This window comes from Onychostruthus taczanowskii, unplaced genomic scaffold (assembly GCF_017590055.1).
Source record: "Onychostruthus taczanowskii isolate IOZ18803 unplaced genomic scaffold, ASM1759005v1 scaffold3, whole genome shotgun sequence".
In the NCBI taxonomy this organism is placed as follows: Eukaryota; Metazoa; Chordata; class Aves; order Passeriformes; family Passeridae; genus Onychostruthus; species Onychostruthus taczanowskii.
The window spans coordinates 7,443,850-7,463,739 of NW_024500349.1; the positions used below are offsets into that span (position 1 = coordinate 7,443,850).

General features: G+C 37.2%; 1 protein-coding gene across 2 annotated transcripts in view; it reads right to left on the minus strand.

Moving 5' to 3' along the window:
• Positions 1-19,890, minus strand: part of NEBL (nebulette) — a 313,090-nt gene that overhangs the window by 234,099 nt on the left and 59,101 nt on the right. For both annotated transcript variants that reach the window (XM_041408380.1, XM_041408378.1), the window contains exon 3: positions 7,191-7,275. In XM_041408380.1, the coding sequence (XP_041264314.1) occupies positions 7,191-7,275 (85 nt within the window). The remainder of the gene's footprint in view (positions 1-7,190; positions 7,276-19,890) is intronic.

Sequence of the window (19,890 nt, forward strand, 5' to 3'; positions counted from 1 at the left end):
TTCTGTTCTCAAGCTTCACTTTAAATTCTCTAAAAGTGAATGCATTTTTCCTTCACGTGGGTTGAAATTCTGTGCAGTAATCCAACAAAAACATAACTAAAAAGAATCACAGCATCCAATTACCTGCAACATAGCTGCAACCAATAGAGTGACCACTTAAAAATCTAGTTCCAAAATAAAAACCAAAAAGAAGCTCAAGAGAATCTGGAGAGAAACCTGACATGAAAAAGAACATATACATTCTCCATTCCTCCTCATCTAGAACAAAAAGGACACCTTTTTAAAGATTTTAATATATTTTTAAATAGAAATTGATATCTCAATTTTGAGATAACTCAGTATAACTCTAAAAGTTATACTAGTGCTGATGCAGTCAAGAATTCCACAACTCAATTCACAAATAACAGCTATGAACTCTGTGGCTCCTTTTTATTCCCTTTCTATTACTTCTGATAGTACAAGTAAAAGTAGTGGGAATCACTTTTGATTTTACTGATCCTAAGATTTTCTGTTAAGGATGTCCCACTTGGCCATTGATTCGATATCATAAGAAAGTCTATAAAAATGAATTTGTCCATAATTATGTTATTAATAATAAATCATGACCACTCTGCCCTCACCCTACCACAAAAATTACCTCTATTTCATGTACATCGATTACTCCTTCACTTTTTACAGTTAAACATTATGTACATCTGAAATGCACATGTGAAAGAAAACGTACTATGGGCCTTTTTTTCTCATTAACATATATTAGAAAAATTAACCTAATTATATTAATATATTTTGCAGCTTACCTCTGAGTCTTTGCACTGGAAGATGCAATTCTTCTCCCATGACTGTGCACTTTATAGAGTCTCTAACCTTTCAGCTAGCAGGAAGTTTGCTCTGCTTGCTTCCATGACTCTGCAGAGGCTATTGTGCTTCCTTAAGTGCAGTTCTGTTCTGGTTTTGTCTTATCAAATTACATAAGGTTTTTACATCACTGTGTTTAATAACAACAGGGCAAGCACTAATGCAAAAAAAAAAAAGGTCACTTTTACTTTTGTATTATCAAATCAGCAGTGAAAAGCTGACAGGTTACCGTTTTCTGTAGATGCTCATGCACAAGTCTGTTTAAAGTTTCTTCTGAATCTTTGTAATCATGTTTGCTGTGTAATGTGCTACCTTCATCATTATCACTGCAGATCTTTTTTCAGAGAAATGAGTAAGTACAAAAAGAGTAGTCTGAAGCAGTTGTTTTGCTATGGTACATATAATAAGAGATAGAGAGATACACATGATAACATAGGTTCAGAAAAAGGAAAAAGAATTTACTGCTTTTATCTACACAGCTTAACTTACTGATTATCAAGGTGTGATGTGACCCAAAAAGAAAATAGGGGAAAGAACAGTCAATATCATAAGAAAAATAATTCTTTCTATTAAAAAAAAAAGTAAAAAAAAAAAAAAACAACCAAATTTTTTAAAAACCTACTATCTAAACTCCTTTATATAAGTAATATTTCCTACACTGATCAGTATATCACCATTGGAAGTCAGTATAAAATTCTGTATAATAATACAGGCTAATTATATTAGATTTTTTTTTTAATTGGGATGTGCAGTCAGTACCAGGAATCAGATTTAATACCTCAGTCTTAACAACTTAAAGCTAAGGCAAACAACTCTTCTGTTGCAAAAAGTAGCCCATAACCATATCTTATGTCCCAGTAGAAGATTTGTATTTTCACAATTCTTTTCAACGAATTTCAGGGTGCTGCAAATGTGTCAATAGCACAAAAATGTATTCCACAGAGAAACCCCCTCTCTGCCGTACAATCTGTTTATCACTATTACACCCTGTTTGGTGTCTTTGCCTCATGTTCTGGCATCTCCCAGCCACAGGGTTACAACGTGCTTATCTCCACATGCTAGTTCAGCATCTGTGACAGCAAAGAGCAGCAGACAGGAGAAGAGTGGAGTGGAAGCAGTACTGTCATATTCTGAATCTTACAGCCTAAGTAAGTGCACGGGGGAAAAAACCGAACAAACAATAAAAACAATGAAACCTAAACAGAGTAGATCCATGGTGTCACATGAACAGGAGACAGTCCAGTGCACACAGGATGCAGACAAAATCCCTCACATACTGGGCAAGATAAAAATCAGAAGAGGTGACCACCATTTTCCCAGAAAACTGAAATTCATTCTGCCTTCTGCTCTCCTCTGGAGCTTTGTATTATTCACATAAATAATGGTTTTCATGCCTTTAATTCACACAGATAAAAAAGCCATTTAAATAGTCTTCAGAGGGAAAGAAGGAACAAACCAGTATTAGTAGGTGAGCATGATTTACAAAGTACTACTGCAAAGGGGTTCACAGGGGAGCAGGGCAGAGCTTTCTGCAGGCAGTCTGAGTTTATTTTAATTCATCAACCCAATCAACATCTCCAGAACTTGTCACTCACAAATAATAGCAAGAAGATGCCTGAGAAGCCTGCACTCTCCTGGCTCTATCACCCCTCTCTTCATACACATATGGTGGATTGGTTTCAGATCATCAGATAACTGGAGAGAGGAATATATAAATAATCAGCTCCTGATGGCTATCTAGAAAAGTCCCATCTTTAAAATATGTTCCAGGGTCTTCTTACAAAATCACCCATAAAGGTATGAGAAAGTCTCTCTGCTTGCATTATCATACTGCTTCCTCATTTTCTGAGCTGAAAGAGCATATTTTTATCTCTGTCTCTAGCTCCAAAATCTGCTTTTGCCCATGAGTTCTCCAATGAGCTCACTCAGGGTACCCAGGAAATCCATCCAATGTCTGCTTTAGTAATCCATACAGCAGTTCATTCTCCTATAGCATTCATCCTATAGGCAGTTCATTCCAAAGACTTCATAAAAGAGGTGCATATAAACTGAAAAGGCTTTTATAACAAATCAAGCTAATAAAAATAATCTGCCTGGAAGTTTGCTAACATGTGTTTTTGAAACAGAGAAGCAAAGAGAAAAATGCAGGAAGATGAAATAAATGGTTGAGAGGAACCTGAGGAAGACAGGACAGAGACAAATCACTGAAGAGTTGAAGATACAGGGGAACTCTGGAGGTCTAGTGCATCGCCCCTCTCAAAGCACAGTCAACTACCACAGATTCCTTGGGACTGTGCCCCGTCCTCTTCTGAAAATCACCTAGGATGGTCACTCCACAATCTCTCCAGGAACCTTCTGCCAGTGCTCAGTCACCCTCACACTGGAAATGTTTTACCCTATGCATAAATGCAGTCTTCCATATTTCAGGTTACACCTATCATCTCTTGCACTTTTACACCAAACTCCAACACAGAGTCAGTCTCTTCTTCAGCCTGAACAAAGAGGAACGTGGCCATCCCAGATGCAAACATCTGACCATAAAGATTTTTTATTCCCTTTTCTGAGGCTGACTCTATTCCAAATGCTCAATAATACCATAATTATCCTGGTGAGAGTTGGCAGATAAAGATCCAAGCACAATTCCTGAGAAAGTAAGGACTGTTAAAATATAATACTGTTAGGATAACAGTCTGATTCAACTGCATATCTCTCATAAGACATTATGGTACTTCTTGAAAGTCAACACTTTATGAACTCTATTTATCAAGAAAAACTGCAAGTATGTTTCTTCCTAAAGAAACACAGATACGCTTTCCATGATCCAAGTTCCTATAAGGGAAGTACAAGAAATCGTCAAAGAAGCACTTGGAGTTTCCAAGGACAGCGGCCTCAGGGTGCATCAGCACAGGCCAGGACAAGAAGAAAGCAGGACAAGACACGTGATTTTGTATCAAGTTCCCTATGAGTTACTGGAAAGTACATTTCCTCAGAAAATGCTGGAGTAGAACACACCTTAAACATCAGCCCTCTCTTTGATCTGACACTTTGATATTCTTCCTGCCAAGAACTGCTGCAGAACATCTCTGTTTCTTTTTGCAAGTTCAATTGGAGTGGCAGCTTTTGATGTACACAGCATTGCCACAGATGAGGACTAAAGGCCATGGAGCAATTTACACTGTTATAAAGTTAGAGAGATCAGTAGTAAGGTACATGAAGGAAATTCCCAAGTAAACAAAGCTGAGATGAGCATATCAGTAACTTCCGTAGCTGAGTTTATTTAAGAGAGGCAAGGGAATGTGGAAAGTATCCATTGCATACTAACAGAATGCACTAATTCACCAAAAAGACAGGTATTTTTCATCAGAGAGGCATTAAGAAAAATCTTGTTTGAGACACTGGATCTCTGTCTCTACTCTTTACTCAGAGGATGAAAGACCTCCAAACTCATTTTTCTCCTGTCAGGAGGCATACTGGACTGTGAAGTTCTCCAGAATGGAAAACAAACACAGCCTCTCCAAAATGCATTTTTATCTCCTTCCAGCTACAGAGCTGAATGAAATCCCATGGAAGCAAAATCCTAAAGGGGGGAAAAGCCCTGATATTATATAAAATAGAAGAACAGAGTTCTCTAGAAAGCTTTTAAATGCTGTCCTGTGACTTCTTAACAATGCAATTTTTCATGTGTTCCAAAGAGCTATCCATTTTCCATTGACTCCACCAGAAAACAGTATTTTGTTTTGTTAGTTTTGTTCTTGACGTGTTATGTCAACATGACACCCTGGCACCTGACGCTGACCTTAATGGATTCCTGACGAAGGACCCAGCACTGCAACTTAAAACACTGTCAATTGCTGCTTAAATGAAAATAAAAACAACAGATTTACAAAAATGTGCATTTTAGCTTACACAGTATTTAATGGTGTTTCCTTTACCAATTCATCACGTTTTGCTGAGCAAAATATGAGTAGTTCTAAAGCTACAGATTTTGAAAAAATACTTGGGAGTCTTGTAGTTAAACACAGGGTTGTGCCTCTTCAGAACTAAAAGCATTAAAGACATTTACTTAGAAACAGCTATTACTTTAGAAAAGCAATTCTCCTTATTCTGAAGTCAACATAATTTTTACAGTGCCTAACACGGAATTTGCTCAATCCCGAATTGTCAAATGCATTGGCAGGAGGCTCAAGCAGCTCTGATGAATGCTGGAAGGTAGAAACAATGTGGTTCTATCCAACCAAGTTTGCTTTCCTATGAAAGGCTTTTCTTGAACCATGCACACACTTTTTTCTACTGCATAGGACTGAAACAGAATGAGACCTCAACAATGCCAAATTATATCCCACGTAATGTAATTTTTTTGGTTGGGAGCCTTTCAACTTTCCCTGAAAAGACAGGACAAGGGACTAGATGGCCAATAGGACTGATTGAGGATAGCAGTTCCTCCCAAGGCAAGTCCTTACACTTTTCAAAGTGTTACAGAAAATATTCCGAATTTACAGTCATATTTTAGGACTAGATCTAAATTTGATACGGAAAAGTACCTGGAATCTTTATGTCAGCACTGAAACGATGCACAGGTTAGGCTACTTAACACAGTCTAGATGTAAATCAACAACCAGGGAGCAAATTATGACCAAAACATTATGGCCTTTCTTCCAAGTAGGCAATTTTTTGCTCTTATAATTTAGATCTGCAAGTCTTTTGCTGACTAGTAATATTGGAAAAAATGCACATTGAAAAACTTAAGGCTTTATCTCCATTTCTAAGTTTTGAGTAGATTCTTATCTAACATTTTATTACAGTGCATTGTGAACAGTTGCAGCAATTTTATTCATAGGCAAACTCCAAGTTTCTTGCTAATACTGCTTATCCAGTATCCTAGAATGCTCAGTACTCAGTTTAAAAATAGAGAATAACACCAAAACCAAGTTTCCTTATGCTTCCACAGTGCCACAGAAGCATGTTTCAAACAGGTTAGGGAAAGCCACTTCTCCTATATCCCCTGTAAAGAGCAGTAACATTTTATTATTCTACTAAACCCCAACATTTTCTGTCAAACCCCTAAAAAACTGTGGGCTGAGAACTTATATTCTTTTTTACAGACCTGTAAAAAGTACTGGTTTTAAGTTCCTCTTTGTGACACAACAGTAACTCTGGTACATAGAACCACTGAATTACAAGAAAATTAACCAGACTCTAATCTGAAATCCACTCATGTCAAGAGGAGACAGGGTGCACAAACTGTCCTCTTTCCAGACTGCAGAATTTCAGCATGAAATTATTTCTCTATGTTTCATAAGCAATAACCATAATGGCAAAAGGTAAAGAATTTTTAAGACTGTACACCAGGCTAAACATCTGCTACCTTTCTATTTAGCACTCCTTCAATTTTACCCATCAACCTATAGAAACCTTCCCAAAAAAAAGAAAGGTCTTGTTGTCTACTATTTGGTTTTTTATGACAATGATAGCTATAAATTTGTAACGAGAGATCACAAATAAAATACAACAGCTTTTTTAAAAACACAGAATTTTCATAAAATAAAATGCTGTCAAATATTATCAATTGTCTTACACAGGACAACTGCCAGCGTTACATAATTTAAAACAGTATAAAGTGATACTGGAGAGTGGGGGAGAGGAGGGCTTTTCAGATAAACATGCATTAATATCAATCAGAACTTTACATTATGGTAGATAGCCAGCATAGTATTTGAGTAACCTAAGTCTTCTTTGCCATTTTCTTCTCTTGTTTTTCCCTTTTCATTTTACATTTTAACTTAAATACATTTTTTATTAAACTACATAAGTTTTGATTGATAATGCGTTTGTCACAACTAGCTTACAGACTGCCTCATATATTAGTTGACAGAGGCCATAAGAGACCTATAAACTGATTATTCAGTCACTTAATTTTTGATAAATATTAAAGGCTTCTAAATATCTGGTAATGACAAATTCATTGTTTGTTAATCTCACGTTATTTTTTATTAAGTTTAATGCAAGCTAAGAATGGTAGCTTGTCAAAGGAAAATGAACCCTTTGAGCTAAGCTGCATCACTTCTAACATTAAAAACTATTTAGATGCTTCATGAACTGATGAAAATGAAGGATTCCAGTGATGTCAATGGACTTACAACTGTATGGTAACTAGTAAAGTGAGAAAAGAAATAAAACCTTGAGTTTTGCAGTATTATACCAACTGACGATTTTTTTTTAATTACACTGCAGTGCTACTATGTATGTACACAGAAATACTACTACTACTTTGAACAACTATAAAGAAGTGGACTGACCATCTAATATTAACAAGACAAAAGAATTTTTTTATTTACCTGACTTTGCAATTCACTTTGTTGCTTCAGGCGAAGATTTTCTGGTGTATCAGCCACTGTAGTGAAGGACTGCTTTGGGTAATGTCTAGAAGAAGAAAAAGTACAAAGCCAAACAGTAAATATTTGCACATGCTAGAAAGCCAAATGCATCCCAGCACTCTTTCTTACAGTGTACACAATTCCTTCATAGTTTGCTATGAATTAAAAGTATTTAAAAATATTGTGTCAGACGTGCCTTACAGAAACAACACAAAGGAGTCTCTGTAATGAGTCTAAATCCCACCCATTCATCCTGCCCACTGACTTCAAGACCAATCAGCCAAAATTTGCTTTCAATAGAGTGATCAAAACTATGTTTAACTGCATTGTCTTGGTATAGTCATGTGCTGGACAAAGACTAAATTAAAAGCCCTTAAAATGAAATTGTTTTACAGAAGCCAATGCTACATAAGAGAGCACAGCTGGAGTACCACAGGGTCTTCAGTTCTTTAGTGTAGGAATGAGAAGGATCAAGGCAGGTACTTTCTGGGGAAAGTCAAATGCTTTCAGAGTAAATACATCAATACAGTACTGTAACATCCAGTACCAAAGGCTGTGGTGTCTCAGAACTGCAGTGCATCAGGCATTCAGGCATCTCTTTCCATTTGAAATTTTACACCTCTACAATATGTTCCTACTATTTGCTTTGGCATTTTATGGTAAAATGCTCTATGGGAGCCTGCTTGAGCAGGGAGGTTGGACTAGCAGGCCTTTGGTGATCTCTTCCAATCCTAATCATTTTGTGATTCTGTGAACGAACTGTAGCAGTCAAACCCTCCTCATTTACAGAACCACTATTTATTAATTTTCATGGATTTATCCTATAATTTTGCAGTCAAACAAGAAGTTCCCTAATAGGAAAGACCACAAAAAGAAGCAAATAACAAAATGAAACAGCACATCCCAAAAGAGACATACATAATATTATGAGCCAGAAACACTGTGAGGAAACTGATTCTTACTAATTACTTTCCATCATCTTCAGTCTGAAACTAAAAAGTTTACCTTACTACCATGTGAGGCACTCACGTCTTCAGTTACCATTCACAGCTTCCCATGTCTGCCAGCTCCCCCATTTGTGCCTCCAACATTTCAGAGTACAAGACAACAGGCACAGTGTTACAAACACAAAAACAACTGCAGTACAAGTTCCACAGAGAGTAAGCAGTGTCTGAAGACAGAGCAGATGCAGTATTAAACATTTCCATGTTCAAACTCCAGGCCATCTCTAGCGTGTTCTTTCAGCAGCTGGTTGTATGCTGTTGCTGTGATTTCATCACAAAATTTCTGTTCTGTATAAACATTATACATATTTTCTTTCAAAACTGTATTTTGCAAGGAAGTTTTCTCTATACAAGTTCTATTTCCATGAAGTGTATGGTTTCAGTTAAAAAAAAAAAATATCTGAAAAAATCAAACAAGCATAAAAAATAAGAAGGATTTCTGGTTTTATGCAAAAGCTGAATGTTTCTCCCTCAGAAATGCAAAATCCATAACTGATGAGAAATGCTGCCCAAACTTCATACAGTTGACTGCTCCAGGCCTGATTCCCCCATCAGATGGCATCTTGCATTGCCAGACTTCTACACCACAGCACAACTGAGTTCACTCCTGCACCAAGAAGCTGTGGAACATCACCTCATTTATGGTGCCATTATACGGGGAATACAGAGGAGAAATACAGGACAACCTAGGGATTTCAGGCTCTCAAGGGCTAATAACTATAGAAAGGGCAAAAAATTAAACACCTTGATGAAAGAAAGCTTTTTGTCACAGAAATGTAAGAACTATCCCAGCCTGGGTACTAGCAGATGGACAAACAATGCTGCTCTAAGTTTATGTCAGCCACTTGTCTCAGAGAGCTCATGTCATTGAAAACTAGAAAGTAAAATTTCTAGGCGTGACACCCTTCAGAATATTCATTTGGAGTTACAGCCAAATCCTCCCAAAGTCCCACCCAAGATGGAGCTTTGGCCAGAGAGAGCACTGAGTTCCGCATATGCTGCTGCCCCTTCCCTCCTTTTCAAACCAGGGGCTCCCCACCACCACTTCTCAGAGCCAGCCTAGGCCAGCCAGCAGAAGGGCTTAGCCACAGCTCCAGCAACACAGAGGGAGGCAGAACCAGGCTCTGCACGAGGCAGATGGTGTCAGCATTGTGTAATATCTTGGGACAAAGAAGATACTTCCAGAAGGGCTTCTCTTTTTTTTTTTTTTCTTTATTTCATTGTTTCTATCTCACACTTCATTCTTCTGTATAAAAAAAAAATGCCAGACTGGCCACAAGGAGGGTCATAAGCCCTTTTTGGAAAGCAGCAATGAGCAGATGGGGAAGGCAACAAGCCACCTCACAGCCAGGGCTTGCTGATGTCCAAGGAAGATTGTAGCAATGGTGCACAATTCACACCTTAAAGCATAGCAGCCTTCCACATAAAAGCCATGAGGTATCCATGGATAGCTAGCTCCTGTAGATGACAAAATCCCTATCCCTAAAAAAATATAATCTGCCATACATGCAATTAAAATATTACATCATGCCCATGTTGAATGCTGAAAGCATAAACTTTCATTGCACTGCTTTACACCATGCTTACATATCATGACCCTGGTAGTACAATCACAGTAATCACATGTAGTCCTTTTTAACATGGAGAACACAGAGTGCAGCCAGCTCAGACAGGGTTTTTGGCCTGGTCCCCTTGGGAATTGTGTGGACAGCACTGAGGCCAAGTATCTGAGCCACAGCCCCCAGAGAGCCTGTTGGCAACAGCAGCAGAGAACTGCAAACCCAGGCTCCCAAATTAAATCTCTCTATTCTGAAGATAAAAACATACGCCTTGTCCCTATCATTCACCAGCTCTTAATTCTGATCATTTGCAAAAAAATGCTTTCTTCCACAACTAGTATTCAGAAGCTCAGAGATCTTTCAACATTCCAAGCAAACCACTTGAGAATCAATATATCTAAGATCATTATTTATTTCAGAAGCACTAGTTCCATACTTGAAGTAAAAAAGTTATGTTCAGTCTTGCAGAAGCAGTGCTTCAAAATGCTTGAAAATACTATGTAAACTGATTTTATCAATGAAAAGCATTTACACTTGACCATGGAAGAAAACAATACACATGACAAGTGAACAAAACTGCTGAAATTTAAATTGGTCTTTAAACTCATCATCTAAATCATTTATCAAAATGTAAACCATTTATCAAAATGTATTACAGTGGTTAAAATGAGAATCATTTAGGAAAATTAAATTAGCAGTGCATTCTACTATGGGTTGTCACTTTAACCACAGCTGATTTATGAAACCACTCACATGGTATTTCAAACCAGAAAGACATGGGTTTAGATACATCCCTTCTAATTTATGGAAATTCTTGCCTCAAATGCATTAAAAAGACTAGTGTTAAATTTAAATCCTATCTTCAGCTTTCAACATTTGTTTTAAGCTTACTGATACCATGTCTTCAGGATAATCACCAGTATTTAAAATATTAAATTAGTGAAAACTATCGAAGACACATTGTACCGTTGGATACGTTTGTCTGAAATAGAAAGCTGAAACACAAGTGTTAAAATTCAATAATCTGCTTCTTTAACTATCAGTTTAGGTCTATACCACATTTCGTCAAAATGCTCTGAATAAGGATAAGTAACTGGATGGCAACAGCCTTTAATTCAAAAGGCTGACAGTGGTCCCTGGTAATCCGTTGCTCAGCTTCCCTTTTGTCCAAGATGATGTCTGAGAAAGAGCCAGGAATTGGCTGAGGAGGTTGATCTCATGTCAGCTATTTAATAGCAATGTCCAAAGGATTTTTTTTGTTTGTTTTAAGTCTTTGTTAGTTGTCTAAGTCTACTTAGCAATATGTCTTACCACACTAATGCTATTAGGATTAATCCTGTATAAAGATCTATACAAGAAGTTCCAGAACAAATCAGGATACACAGTATAGTGTCTCTGCTGCGGGCTACTGTATTGCCTGCCTCGGCTGCATAGCTTGATTAATAAAGGAAACCACAACTCAATCTCTTGCTGCTTATGAGGAAACTCCTTCACTTTTGATATTTGAAAACAGGATCAGTAAAACCTCTGAGAACTCAGGAAAGCACCTGAAAGTTACCTAGCTTTTCCAATGACTAAAAATAGAAATTTTCCTAAATACTTTTTTAGCTGTAAAGTTTTCGTCAGCTTTTCCATGCTCTCAATCCAACAAAAATAAAGAAAAATGTTCTGAGAGAGAATGGGATGAAGATTCAGCTTTGTCTCTTCCGTAAATTCTGTAAAAGGTCAGATTCAAAGATTGAGATAAATTCAAGTATCTACTGGAATTACACTCCTCGTACCTCACTCTGACTTAACCAACATTTACAAATGATTAAGAGATTTGTGTGTATGTTTTATAACTGCAAATTGACTGTTACTGTTCAGTTACAGAATTCTAACCATGTCAGAGTTACTAGATTTCTATTGAGTTATGTCTCCCCTAAAATACCTATTCCATATTTGCCTGAAACATTAGATTTGTGATATTTTTTAACCAGAGAACAGATACAAAATATACAAATCATAATCAGTCTTCTAAGCAGAGTCAGCTCCATCACATCTTTTCATAATACCAGTTGCCATCACTGGCTGTCACATTAGGCTATCTGTCCTCTCCTAAGTTTTGCCCAAAAAATTGTTCTTCTAATTTAAGCAAACTCTAAAAGAGAAGGAGGTTTAAAAAAAAAAAAAAAGGAAAAAAGGAAAGAAAAAACTTATTTTCACTTGCAGTAATGCAGATTTGAACAAAATAAACTTATAAGACAACATAATAAAATTAAACCAATCTCAAAGGAATTATAGAAAACTATAAAAATTAGTTATGCTTTCAAAAGTAGCACATCAGTACAGTGTATACCAAAATTGAAAACTGAAATTAAACTGTGAATAGTAATCTAGCAATCTGGATGTAACCCAAGCTCACAAATGATGGACAGGTAGGGAAGCACCACCTCAGACCTGCAAGGCCCAATCTGGTAAATGTGATCTGAGCCCATGTCAACAAACAGCACAAAAACAGAGAGGAGAAACACAGGTCTCCAACAAAGTCTCATATAGAAGACACATGAGCAAATAATTTTTCCAGGATAAAGGTGACGAGGTATTAAGTTGTGCTTGGCTAGGGAGTGTTTAAACTGGCAGACTGAAGAGACATAGGACTGCTTTAACCTCCTTACCTTGAAACTGTGTCATTCACAGAAGGACATGTAAGATGCAAAACAGCAGAGAAAGAACCAGCAGGAGGGGGATCTTGCCCACAGCTGACTACTTGATTTGAAATTCGTGCTCAGTTGCACTTGCAGCTCTGAAGCTCCAGGAGGGATTTCTCTGGGTTTTCTCTTTTGTTTTGAGCTTTCTGTGCAAGATCACTTATTTGCATGCAATTATAAAGGCTTTTGTAGTAGGAATAATGTAACTAGTGGATAATGCAGCTTTGGTTTGGCAGCACTTGAGCAATGAAGTGAACAAGAAATACATCACAATTCTCCAGAAATTATCCAAATTATCCAAAGATGAAATTATCTTTGGCTACCTGAATCTACCCCCCTCTGTATGAAGAACTCTGGCTGCAATTAGTTTAGTTTGGAAAACATTTTTCAATCTTTGCCTTCTGTTCTGCAAGAAACTTTTCAAATATTTAAATTCTGTATCTGTAGTTCTTCCTTGAAGTAAAGGATAAAGTTCCTCCCATATGCTAGCTAAATGCAAGTTCCTTTTTATGAGAAAAATCCCCTAGAGCGATGAGATTCTATTGATTTGCAGAAGAGTTAGCAAGAAATAAGATCCATTAAAAAAAAGTACGGATATTCCACTTGCTTGTTGAGGTAAGCCATAACACCTTTGCTCCTGGAGTGAGTGTAAGTCCACATATCCCACAAAACCAGGCACAGGCTGCACACCGTGCACTGTGCTACCAGACTGGCACTTGATACACAACTACAGAGACCCATATCTGGGGCTGCCTTCAAAATCTAAAGTTAGGGACCACATTAAATATTTTGACTCTATCTGGCCCCAAGACTCAGGTTAGTACCTTACTGTTCTCTGTTAGAGGCTGAAAAAAAGGAACTCTTTACTGAAAACAAGGCAGAAAATGTTTACATTTTAGATAAAATAGTTTAAAAATTGGGTAGCCAACTCTAATTACAAATTTCATGATTCTCACCATTTGAAATTTCACTGATAAATTCTACTGTACCAAACTAGTGGAGCAGTTAACTCTGCAAATCTATGTCATACATTGAGGAACCCCCAAAGAACAGAGAACTGGACTGCACAATCATCTTTTCATCACTGGCAGAAGGGACAGCTATGGAAAACAGGTCTAGATAGAAGACCTGCAACCTGCAGTTGCTTATTTTAGAATTTAAAAGGCCAGTTAATTTTTGAAAATAGTAAAATCTTGTCAATTTCAAACTTTCTCACAGCATGTATCCAAAAGCATTACCATTACTCATGTGGCCAGTACTGGCTAAGTTCTAGAGAAAAAGCATAAGAGGTCACAACATTAAATTACTTTGTACTTACAATATCAAGATCACCAAGAAACTTATTCCAAACACATTTTCAGATACATGGGTCTTCTGAATTTGCCATGTTTCCAGATTGATATTTTGATTTCAAGTAGCTCCCCTGAAAACTGCTTAGAGCCAGCTTGGTGAAGACAGAAGGCCAAGTGCCTCTAGTCCAACACCAGCAGTGTCACACAGGCAGCTGGGCCCATGCTCTAATAACCAAGGAGTGCTCTCCTCCTGCTTCCTCCCAACAACTGTCTGAGAATTAAAAAATACCCCAGCTCTCACGTGATCTTAGCTTTTTCCCCATTTCTTAAGTTTTTCCTTTCTCTCTCTTTTGCAATTTGATATTTATTGTACACAGAAAGATACATTGTTAAGGAGACAGACAAGTCTTGCTTCTTGAGAAATTTAGGTCAAAACATTTAAATTTTAAATATTTGAAAAATACAGCAGGAGGAGGGCACAGTTCGTATCTCTATCATATAATACTAAGAATAGTTTTAATACAGATCTCAGCCTAGTAGCATCCAGATTCAGCAAAAAGATCAAAAAGACTAAAATCCAATCATCATGGACTTCAAAAGTAGAACTGCTAGAATTTTCAGTGCAGCCAGGCACTTGCCCTTTCAATAATTTACCTATTCCTCAGCCATGGGATTCCAGTGCTTGGGGAAAGAAAATTAGTCAGTAGCAGACCAAGAACTAGAGCGTAGCCTGGAGCTGTGCAGAAATCTATTGGCAGCATGCTGCTAGGCATTGACAACAGATCAAAAAGTGAGAACCACTGCTGGAAAAGGATACACAAAAGATGCACAGAAAGTTCAGAGAAGCTTGAAAGGAGGAGGCAACCGTGACAATAAACAAAACAATAAACAAAAATCTAACTGCAACGGCAAAATCCGCCAAAGACACATGCAAATTAACATTTGCCACTGCTAGACTGCTCCCAGGATGTCACCCAGTGAGCTCATCCACAGCTCACCCAGGCTTATGCATCACCTAAACACAGAAAACTTCACAGAAGTTTAAGAAAACTTCATAATCACCAGTGGCACCAAAAAAAAAAAAAAAAAAAAAAAAAAAAAAAAGGCTGATTATTCAATATTTCCATAGTATTTTCTTACAGATACTGTGACTATTATTTCTTTCAAAATATCCAGGAGACAAAAGAACAAAAATATGAGCAGGAAAAACACAGACTGAAGCTGAGTTTCTCAATTTCATTTGTCAAATTACAGCAGCTGATCTAGCAGAGTAAAGAAACACACAAGTATGGCCCACAGTTTATCCCATCAACATCTTGCTGTCCTCTTTTAAGGATGTCTGAAAGAGGTATAATTTTTGCATACAGAAATGGCAAATTTTCGTACAAAATTCCTAAATTTTCTTATTATTTATTCTACATTCAATATATCAGTATCTCAAGAAGCACGACACTAAATTATACAAGTGTAATTGCTCCTAGGCAATTTGTAGCACTCAGTATGGGGATTTAAAGATGGCATCTAAATGGACATCTAAATGTATGGCTTTCAGATCCAAGGACCAGCCACAAACAAAAAGAAGTAAAACTTGCATCTATCCTAATAATGCTTTTGTCTCTGCCAGCTTTTCAAGTGCAAGAGCTACAACACAAAGGAGAAGTTTCATTCAAAAAATTTTAATGCCAAAAATCCATGACAATAACATCAGAAATCAAGAACAAGTCATTATATACTGCTCACTGCTTGTATGAAGCCTCCCTCTTCCAAGGGCATATTGACTGAAAGAATGAATATTTGCTACTAAATACTGAAATTATGATTCATGTGATGCCTAGAGAGGTTACCTGGAACAGAGGCTAGACAGTGTTAAAGTAATAATGTATTTATTTAAAAGGCCTTCAAAGATACACCTTGGGCAGTACAAGAGCCTGGCCGTGGCTCTACCCAAGACGGACCCCAGGTCACGAGTTTTCACACTTTTGTAAGTTTTGGTCCATTTACATATTGGGGTTAATTGTCCAATTACAGCTTCAAGTTATGAAGTCACATCCTCCCAGATTGCTCTCCTCGACTTGCTGTTGTTTATGCTTTCTTGGGCTTGAAGGTGCAATGGTGTCCTTGGTTCTTGGGCTGGAAAAGGATTGTTTCGTCTAACTAAACCGTGGAGAGAACCTGTTAACTCTCTATGTGAAATTCAGAGTTATATCCTAATGCATACAGAATCTGAAAAATATGAAAGCTAAAACTTAAGGCATCACATGCATTCATTCATTCAAAACATGTTAGGCCATACAGCGCTGGTTCACAGCTGCAATGAAACTGGAGTCCAGCTGTTGTGCTCTCCTAAAACTGAAGGTGTAAGCCAAAACCTGGGAAACTAAATATGGTCTAGTTCCTAGCTTCCTTGTTTTCTACCTCTTAACTCTTCTGCGTAAGTTTTCTAGCTTTTCATCCTTATGCTTTTCTTGATTTCTTTAGCAAACCGACAGAGCCAAGCTTCATTGGACAATTCATTGGTGCTTCTGAATTCCAAAGTTCAAGACACAGCAAATGCAGTTAGAAATGCCTCTTTAACTTAAATAATTTAATACTTTAGAAATGCCTCTTTAACTTAAAAACTTAAATACTTGAAAATGTATTTAAGCATTTGTCCTCTAAAATGGTGCCATCATCGGCTACTCCAAGTTAAGAGTCAAGAAAAGTACACAACAGAGTTATGTTTACATGTGTGCTAGAGGAAAAAAAAAGGAAAAGCTGCTTTTTTATTAAGTGAAAATTTTACTAGTTGCTTATTCACAAAAATTATAAGCAGCTATATTAACTGTGCAGCTTTATAGAATGTCTCTCCTTTAATGTATCCATTTCTACAGAATTAGTATTAACAGAAAAAAAATTATTTAGCTTATAAAAGATACTTTATGCTAGTATAGTGTAAAACAATTTCATATTACAGCATATTTGCCAATACAAAATGATTAAATGATACATTCAGCTTTTGCTCACAAATAAAGAATACTCTCAGTAGAGCCTGCTTTGGCTTATTCTGCTGAAAGGATACAAGGGTGCAAAAGCAAACACCGCCATTTTTAATGCAAATCCTTGGCAAAAGTCAATGTATTACCAATTTAATTTAATACTGCTCTATGCAACATATCACATACTGTTCTATACACCTCATGATGTGGCATAGGATGTAGTATGTCACAGAAGATCTGGTCTGTAAGCTCCAAATTCTAAAGCCTGTGTAACTCAATCAAATCACAGATTCCTTTTTAAGTGTTCATCATGAAAAAGCAGCAACCATGTCACATTTTCACTAATACCCTGCAAACACCTACAGACCTTTTGCATATATTATGCTTTCAGCTCCTCATGGACCGTTAATTATTTTGACTAGAACCAGGTGCAGATGCCAGTGCTAATTAAATGCTCCATCAGTATTGTTACAAATACTGTCCTCTCTCCTCCTTGCTTTCTCTCTTTTCTCCCTGCTTGAAACAATACTCACATGTATCTTCCTGTTAAAGTACAGGGGCTTCTGTCACGGCCCTTAGTATTTTCAATTAAAGACTTTGGCAAATGAATGAGCTTTATGTAATTCATAGAGCACAGGCTTTCCCATCACTTTCTTGGATAGACCCTAAATTCCACCCAAACACTGCTCCAGAGACTGAAGCAACTGCACTGCATGTCATCCAAATGTTTTCCACAAATTTCCACAGAGAAAGTTATTCAAACCATAGAGTCATAAAATCATGGAAAGGCCTGGGCTGAAAGAGAACATGAAGATCATCTAAGTCCAACCCCACTAACACAGTCAGGGATGCCACTCATCAGGTCACATTGCTCAAGGCCACAACCTGGCCTTGAACACTTCCAGGGACAGGGCATCCATTTTGCTTCTTTGCAAACAAGCAAACTTGATAACATCTCCTGAATTTTCCATTCTTTTAGGCTGAAGATCTGCCTCCCAACAACTTCAGGTCAAAAGGCAAAGAAATGTTTTCCATCTCCTGACTTGGACAGAAGAGAGCAGCTGATGAATGGCTGCTGATAGCCTAACAAATTAATCCTTTAGGATGTAAAACAGGCACAAACAAAATCACGTATAAGAGGAATGCAAGCAATTCCTAAGCCAATTTACAGAAATGGGCTGCCCAAAGCATAAACCAAGTACTTTAACTACAGCAAAATGCAGGGAAAAAGCTATTTCCATGAGGTATGTAAAATCTCAGCATGTCAGAGCAGATACATTCTCACACTGCCAGATCAAATGCAAAAAGGTGAATTATGGGATAGATGGAGAAGAAAGGAAGTCACTGAACTAATAGTGAAAAGACATGTGATATGTGTAACATGAAAGGACAAGCTCATGCTTCAGATCACACAGCTTAGTCATTAAATAGCATTTACACCACAGGAACACAGAAGACCTGGGAAGGTATTCGTAACCATAAAAAAAAAAAAAGTGAAATATCTCCTTTTTATTCCTAAATGCTGCAGGCCACAGATCTGTCAGATGTCACTGTCTGAGCCCCTTCTACACCTATTACTACATTTCTGCAAACCCATCAGCCAGATCCTCCATGGCCAGAGCCCTCAGAGGGCTACTGAATCCATTCAGAATAAAACTGAGTATGTGCCTTTGAGTAACAGATAAAGAAAGATGACAGGAAATGCAAAGCAAACTATCTGTAGCTGCTATGTTGAAGTTCACATTGCAGGAAATATGTTCACAACTGAAGCTTGCACGTGAATACCTAAAACTGGTCTTATGGTTCAAAACCTATTTATTCTGTCAGTGCATGATCAGTACCATGTGTTTACTAGCATAACAGTAAAATCATTAAATTATCATCTTAAAAAGTCAATAAATCAAGGTTTCAAGATCACGGAGATTCCTTTAAACTGGGGGACTATATTTCAGCTGGTAAATTACATTTTTACCAAAAAAACTCTTTTTGTCAAAAAAATGCTATTTCACTACACTGCTAGTGACTTTGTTGCCAAATTTTGTTACAATTACAAACAGATTATTACTAATAAAGTCTTTTGAAAATGCAAAAATAAAATAATTACTTTATAAAAATTAATGAAGAAGACATTAATTAGTTATTTCATTATTTATAAGTAACTTTAATTCCATTTCCACAGAATCATGAAGCTTTCCATTGGGAGTTAGATTATTTTTGTTTCCTACAGATCTACTAATAATCTATGCATGCAATGATCCAGTCAACCCTGACTGTTCATAGAAATGAATAGTATATTTCCACCAATTTCTTGCAATTCAATGAGGAAGAAGCCTGGAGCCTCTGAGGCAGTTCAGTGATCAATATTCCCTGAGTGCCAGCCTAGTCACATGAAATCACTGGTAAAGCACATTGCTTCCTCTACAGGCCTGTTGAAGTTTACGCTAAAAAGATATTTTAGTTTACGAAAACTAAATTTTCTGAATAGTTCAGAAGAAAAATCCAGTATTTTAAACCTGATCAAGCCATAAGCCTTTTGTCAAAACCGAACTGTGCTGCAAACGTCTCTTGAATATGTAATTATATTTCCTTGCCTGTACTGAAATTACTCCTGGGAGCTTTGTATGGATATTTACACTGTGGTGGAAGTACACTACCAGAAAGGAGCATAGATTTCCTACCATAAATAGCTTTCAACACAAGAACAAATGCACAAAATATAAACACTATCAATATTCAAACTAGAGCTTTTCCAAATGCTTAAACAACTCTTAAGCATCTGCTTAAAACTGCAAAAACTCATAACAGATTTAAATCTTAAAACACATTGCTCAAGTCTGCAAAAGAGCTGTTTTGCCAGGCCCCTTCATCTGTCTGTCCTCCTGCACCAGCACACGTGAGCCTCTGACAGAGCTCTGTCTGCCTTTTTACAAATATCCAAGGTGCTGAGCATTGTCACTTCTACTCTACTCAGGAGTAGGAAGACCTCACCTGGGAAAGCTAAAGCATCTGTGGAGCACTGCAGTGGTCAACAAAAAGAAAGGAAGAAAGACCACAGCCCAAATTTGCTAAGCATGTTATTCAAGTGAAAAGTAAAATATCTGAATGATAGTTGCCCCCACTGAAGACTCAGTGAACATCCCC